This window comes from Mesoplodon mirus, assembly GCF_964341445.2.
Source record: "Mesoplodon mirus genome assembly, chromosome: 11".
NCBI classification, from domain to species: domain Eukaryota; kingdom Metazoa; phylum Chordata; class Mammalia; order Artiodactyla; family Ziphiidae; genus Mesoplodon; species Mesoplodon mirus.
In genome coordinates this window covers 57,750,276-57,756,686 of record NC_138987.1, presented here as the reverse complement: position 1 = coordinate 57,756,686, position 6,411 = coordinate 57,750,276, and the positions used below count along the sequence as shown (strand labels likewise).

The 6,411-nt window shown below is 54.6% G+C and overlaps 1 protein-coding gene across 1 annotated transcript; it reads left to right on the top strand.

Annotated features, from left to right (window-relative positions):
- Positions 1 to 1,985: 1,985 nt before the first annotated feature.
- On the top strand, positions 1,986 to 2,948 carry TMDD1 (transmembrane and death domain 1; the record flags this gene model as incomplete). Its single annotated transcript, XM_082635975.1, has 1 exon — positions 1,986 to 2,948. One exon carries the CDS (start codon positions 1,986 to 1,988, stop codon positions 2,898 to 2,900), a length of 915 nt encoding a protein of 304 aa, XP_082492101.1. The 3' UTR covers positions 2,901 to 2,948.
- Positions 2,949 to 6,411: the final 3,463 nt, after the last annotated feature.

Below are 6,411 nucleotides of genomic sequence, written 5' to 3'. Positions count from 1 at the left end.
CAGTGTGTTCCAGTCTTTCAGGTCACATGGGATCCTTTGTCTGTCACCATCTATCTGTCAATCCCCAAATTCTGACAGCTCATCATAAACTGGGACACAGAAAACTAGGAAGGAACATCTTGCTGAAAAAGCTATATGGAGATGCCCATGAGAGGTTTTGACCCACAACTTCCTGAGGTCTCGAATGCGCTGAGCAAAATTATTGAAAATGCACCGGAGCACAAGGGACGCAGGCCCCCTGGCTTCCTCGGGCTCAGGCTAAGGGCATACCCAGGACTTTCAGGAGGCAAAGCAAGCCCAACGCCAGACCCTGCAAAGCAGTTTCCCCTCCAAGAGAAACAGCTGGTGTACCTGGACATGGGGGCTCCAGGGCATTGCCCCAGGGCTCACCGACCCCAACCCTCTTGGCCCTTGGAGGTCCCGACACTTCCTCGCACTCTAGTTGGTTTTTTACACACCTACTCTGTGCAGACACCACGTAGTACTGAGGATACAGAAATGGTTAAGCACAGCCACCATTCTGGAGAGCCCACAGTACAGGGTGGGAAAAGCTCAGAAATGGATCATTTGAAAATACAACTGGATAAAGCTGCTTGAGGAGGGACCGTATCAAAATTTTTATGTTCTCACGTCTGGCACAGTATTTGGTACACATAGGAGACACTGAGTAAATGTTGACTAAATCCTCGAATTAGTTACTTTGCAGATAAGTGTCCCGATAGAGGATGCCTAGGAAAGAATGCCCAAAAAAGATCCTGACTCGTGGTGGTAGTGGTAGTGATGGGTCAGAAAAACTTCCTGGACAGGATTTGGTGGGTACAGCCTGACAAAGCTATGGAGGCTGGAAACTGCACCATACCTGTGACTTGTTACAAGAGCATAAAGTGAGGGCAGGAGTGGGGAGAAGTGGGAGGAATCATGGAACTGCACGGCTGCACTGGGAGGACCTTCCATGCCCTGTGAAGAGCTGAGGCTCCACCATGAAGCCTGCGTGTGTGGGGCGGGGAGGGGGTTATTGGCTGGTGGACAGGGACGGATTTGCAAGTTAAGAGTTTACCCACTGATTCAACAAATCTTTACTGAACACTATTATGCACTAGTTGCTCTGGGGACAATAGATGGACCTTACACTCTAATGCCAGAGACAGACAGTAAACAGGCAGAGCGGCAGCGTGCTGTGGGAGTACATAGGAGGGGTGCCTAATGGAGAGACAGGCAAAAGGGTGTGTGGGGGGCAGGGAGGGCGTCCCAGAAGGGACCTGTCAGCTGGGGAGTGACCGAGGCAGAGCCGAGTGCAGTCCAAGGTCTAAAGGAGAGCCTGAGCCAAGCTTGCTTGGGGAAAGGAAGCCAGTTCAGTCCTTGAGGGTAGGGGACTTGAGGAGGAGCTTACCTTATCCAAACGGAGGAGGAGGGTTTGGATGAGCCCGTGGGAGGACGGGAAATGGTAGAGTCTATACATATTTTGTATTTAGCAGCTAATAAGAGAATGTGGGACTTGATTGGATATCGGAGATAAAGGAGAGCAAAGGGTCTAGGGCTTCTGGTGGAGGGTGAGGGTCGATAAATGGGTTAGAGGAGGTGTGGGAGACTTGCTAAGTTTGAGACATTAGTGGGACAGCCCGGAGGCCTCGGGCAGGCATTTCAGTCTAAGGGCCCGGAATCCTTGCCTCCTGGGGGACTGAGTCCCGCCCCCCCCCAACCAATCCCTGGGTATTGGGAAACTCTCACTCCAATCCCCAGGTTTTGTGAGACCCTCCCCTCTGAATTCCTAGTTTCTGGATGTTAGCAGATCCTCCTCCGACAAGTTGCCTGTGTCGGAGGGCCCCCCTTCCCGTCCCTGGGTGTCCCCCTCCTCCCGCCCCCAGTCCCCAGATGTAGAAAACCTCATTCCTGCCACCATCCGTGCGTGTTGGCGCCCCTCCCCCATCCGCAAGCATTCGAAGCTCCTCCCCCCATAGTCCGTGGATTGTGGTCACTACCCGGCGATGGCTGCGCGGGCTCTGGCAGGGGCCCTGGCTCTGGCGCTCTGGGGCTGGGCGCTGGCTCCGGCGGGGGCCGTGGACGCCATGGGCCCTCACGCGGCCGTCCGCCTGGCAGAGCTGCTGACTCCAGAGGAGTGCGGCCACTTCCAGTCGCTCCTGAAGGCGCCGGAGCCGGACGTCGAGGCCGAGCTGGCCAGGCTTTCGGAGGACCGGCTGGCGCGGCCCGAGCCCGTGCCCACGTCGGCGGCGCCGGGTCGTCGTCGGCGGCGGCGCGAGGCGGCGGGGGAGCCGGCCGGCCGGGCAGCCGAGCCCGCGAACGTGTCCGACGGCTGCCGGGAGGGACTGGCGGCCTGGCTGGTTGCCGAGGCCACGTCTTTGTCGTGGGACCGCGTGGCCCGGGCCCTGCGGCGCAGCGGCCGTCCGGACGTGGCCCGGGAGCTGGGCAAGAGCCTCCACCAGCAGGCGACGCTGCAGCTGCGCAAGTTCGGGCAGAGCTACCTACCCCAAGCCGGCGCCCCCGCTGCCCCCATCCCGGCCCCGCGCTCCCGCCGCTCCTCGGCCCGCTGGCCCAACTGGGACGAGCTGGAGCTGATCGTGGAGCGACTGCCCCAGGCTCCGTACGAGCGGAGCCCCACGGGCTGGGCCGGGCCTCTGGCGCTCGGCTTCCTCACCGGCTTCGGAGGGGCGCTGGGCGCCGGGGCGCTGCTCATCCTGCTCACGCAGTGGATCACGGGCGGCGACGGCGACGGGGCGCGGCCCCACAGCCTCCCGCCGCCTGCCCTTCCCCTGCTGCGGCTCGCCGGGGCGCCCGGCTGCGGGGAAGAGGAGCCGCTCTTGACTGCAGAGCCCCTCGCATCCCCGGGGGCCTGGGCTGCAGGTGGGCCAGATACCCCCTTGCCTCTGTGTCCCCGGCTGTGAAATGGGAGCACAATCCTGGTGGCGTGCTGCCTTTGACATATTATAAAAGTTACGAAATACACAAAAGTGAGAGCGATTGGTTTTGTTGGTTGGAAATGGCCGGCATAGCCAGGGGGGCAGCCAGTGGAAGAGGAGGGCTCGGGTGCCAGTCTACCCGGGAGGGCAGACCCTCCCAATTCTTGTCAGCTTTAGTTCCTTCTTTGTCTCGCACTTATTCTTCCACTAAGAGCTACCATTTATTGAGCACGAACTGTGTGTCAGGCCCTAGGCTAAGCAGTTACATACATTATTTGATATAATCTTCAAAACCCAAGATTATAAGGTATTATCTCAATTACACATAAGGAAACTGGCCACAACTAGTTAGTGGAATAGTCAGGTGTTTGCATCCAGAGCTGCCTGAGCCAGAAATTTGAGCTCCAGAGGGAGTGATCCGTGAGCAGTAAGGGAGCTGGAGAAACAGGATGGGGACCGGAACAAGGTGCAGAATTTCTGTTCATTCTGAGGCCCTGCTGGAGTGGGCTGGGGGCGGCACAGCTAGAGGTGTGCCCACTTCCAGGGCCTGCTGCTTTCTCCAGTCAGGCAAGGCCTCCTGAAGCTCTACCTGGAGCCCCAAACTTCCCACCCACCTGAGTGTCTGGGGCACCGCCTGCCCATCAGAGGAGCTGAGCCTGGGTGAGCCCTCACACAGATCCTACTCAGACTGTGCGCCTGCCAGAGGAAGGGGAGAGGACAGCTGTGGGGTCCTGCTTGGTGGGAGTGCTTGACTCCCCCGCTACCCTGGGCTGAGGGGCTCCGGTGTGAGAGTAGTGACAGAATGACAGGCCAGTCCAAGAAGAGAGTTGAAAACAAGATTGACGTAACCCTTTATTGCAAATTCTAAAGTAAAAAGATGTACAGTACAAAGTAAAATTGAAATTTCAGACTATAAACTTCCGATCCTCTTATACATTCTCATTTCTCAAGCATTTCTGCCATTTCCACATAAACGGAACAGGGAACAAGTCGAGGGGGTGAGGGAAGGAGATACAGCAAGGGAAAAAAATTAAGTGTCTGGAATAATCACAAACCCCAGAAGCAAGTGAAAGGAAAGACATTTTCTCGACCTGCTGTCCTGGTGATGAGAAGCGGGGGTGGTTGGAGCAGTGCAGTTTAAAATGGCTCTCAGAATAGCAGCATTTATGGTACCATTTCATCTTCCCTAAGTCCAAATAATACTTTGCCCTTCCCTAGTGCCTTTGCCTCTGTATCTCAAAAACACTTTACAAAACATTTAGTTAAAGCCTCACAACACCCCTGTGAGGTAGGTCAGTATTATTACCCCCATTTTACAGATGGGGAAACTGAGGCACAGAGAGGTTAAGTGACTTGCCCAAGGCCACACAGCGAGTCAGTGGTCAAGCTGGGGATGGAACACAGGAGTTCTGTCCCTTTTCTGGAACCACTGGACCACGCTCCCCTTTACCTATATACATTCTTCACACACACACACACACCACACGTGCACACCCGCCCACCCCACCCCACTTAGCCTCTATGTACAGCAAACAGCAGTGGGGGGCAGGGGTAGGGGGTGCCTCAGAAGTGTTTTGACGGAGGAAATCTTGGTACTCTTGGAAGGGGAATCCAAGAAAGCACAATGCTGAGCCACAGCACAGACTGTGCAAACCTCGGGCCCTTCCCAACCCAGACTTCTTCCTCTCGCCTGATGTCCCCCTGGCTGGCTAGTTGCAGCCAATTCTTTAGGGGGTGGGGGTACCTGAAAATGAACGAAGCTTTTTGCAAAACTTTGGGCAACATCTGAGAAAAGAAAGAGGCATCATCACAGAAGATGCCCAGGACTCAAGTCACAAAGTCATAACCCATGGCAATCTCACCTCCACAGCAGGCCTGGAGGCGGGGGCTGAGGGGAGGAGGATGGGGACTGACCTACCAGCCATCTCTCTCCAGAGTGGAGCTACTGGAGCGGACTAGAGTGGGCACTTCAAAATCCTCCTGAGTGTTCCTGGACTGGGAGACACGGCCTAGAGAGGGATGTCCCCAAAGCCGGGCAGGGTGAGGGAAGGGGAGGGGCGCCCCCCTTCCCTGCCGAATGCGAATGAGAGCAGCCCTAGTCTGCTGGTTTGTCGCTGGGGCTGATGGAGGGCAGGGCCCAGCATTAGCTAGCAGAGGGGAGGCTGCTGGGCATTGTGCTCGCCCGAGCTTTGGGGCGTTGGGATGTTTTTTTCTTAAAAAACATGAAAAAGGAAGAAGTAAGGCCAGCCCAGCTGGGTCGGCTGACAGCCTCTCTGGGGGCTCTGCCGGGGGGACCGATGAGGAAGGGGTTTCATGGGCCTTGAAGCACTGGCCCAGTAGCGGGAGGAATGCCACATGCAATGGGTGACTGGGGATCTGGGTGGGGGGACGGACAGGACCTTGCTTTTCTCTCCAATCCCTACTTTTTAGCCAGAACTTTGCAGGAAACCCTCTGATTTATCTCCCTTCCGTTCCCCCTCCTTTCCCCAAATGTGCTGAAATCCCAATTCCCAGACCCCTCCCAGGAATCAAAAATTGGGAGAGTCAAGCAACAAATGCACACCAAGACAGGCTTCCCTTGTACAGTAAAAAGGGTCATTTTTATTTTGTTTCCTTTTGGCTTATAGTAGTGATGTACTTTTTATCACGTCTCGTTTAGAGCAGTGCTGGCCTCCATGCGTTCACTAATATACTAGTCTTCACTATTGGTCTTTTACAAGCTTACATTGGTTGCGGCGAAAAATAAAAGAACTCTGGGCACTGTCGTTCCAGGGGCTTTGACTGGGAGTTTCTGTTAATCTCTCCTCAGTCAACTTCTGATGCCAAGAGTGGCTCATTCAGAGAGGGATGGGAGCAGGTCCGCTGACTTGGGAAGTTTATCCTGCTCTCGCCCTCTGCTTTAAATTACGGAGTCTCCTCATCCTAAGCAACATGGAGGTTAAGGAAAGAAGAGGGGAAAGTGTTTTTCATACACAAACAAGCAACCGTGTCAGCTGCTGCTCAGTGGCTTTGGCTCTGCGTTTTAAATTAACAGCATCACACGTCTTTTTGCTTTTTGTCCTTTTTTAAAGGTGGATTGTGGAGTATAAATACTGCACCAAGGACCTGGCTACAAAAAATAAATATTTATATTGTATTTATATATCTATATATATATATGTGCAGTGATACTGTGGCTGCTGCTGCTTTTTTGATTGGCTTCGTTAATATTTGGCAAAGCGTTGCCACTTACCCACTCGGTGAAGACGTACAAGAACGTCATCACTGACTCTGAGTTCAATGCCTGTTAACTGCGGGTGTAAACTGCTGGTGATGGTATCACTTACTACCAAAGAAGTGTGGAGCAGGGCGGGTGAGGGCGAGAGTGCGTGAGCGAGTGGGTGGGTAGAGGGGCGATGGGTGAGGGGAAAGAAGGTGGGAAAAGTTAAAAAAAAAAGAAAAGTGAAACTTCAAATAGAGTGGAGGTGGCTTCTTCCCTATGAAGCTGGCTGATGGG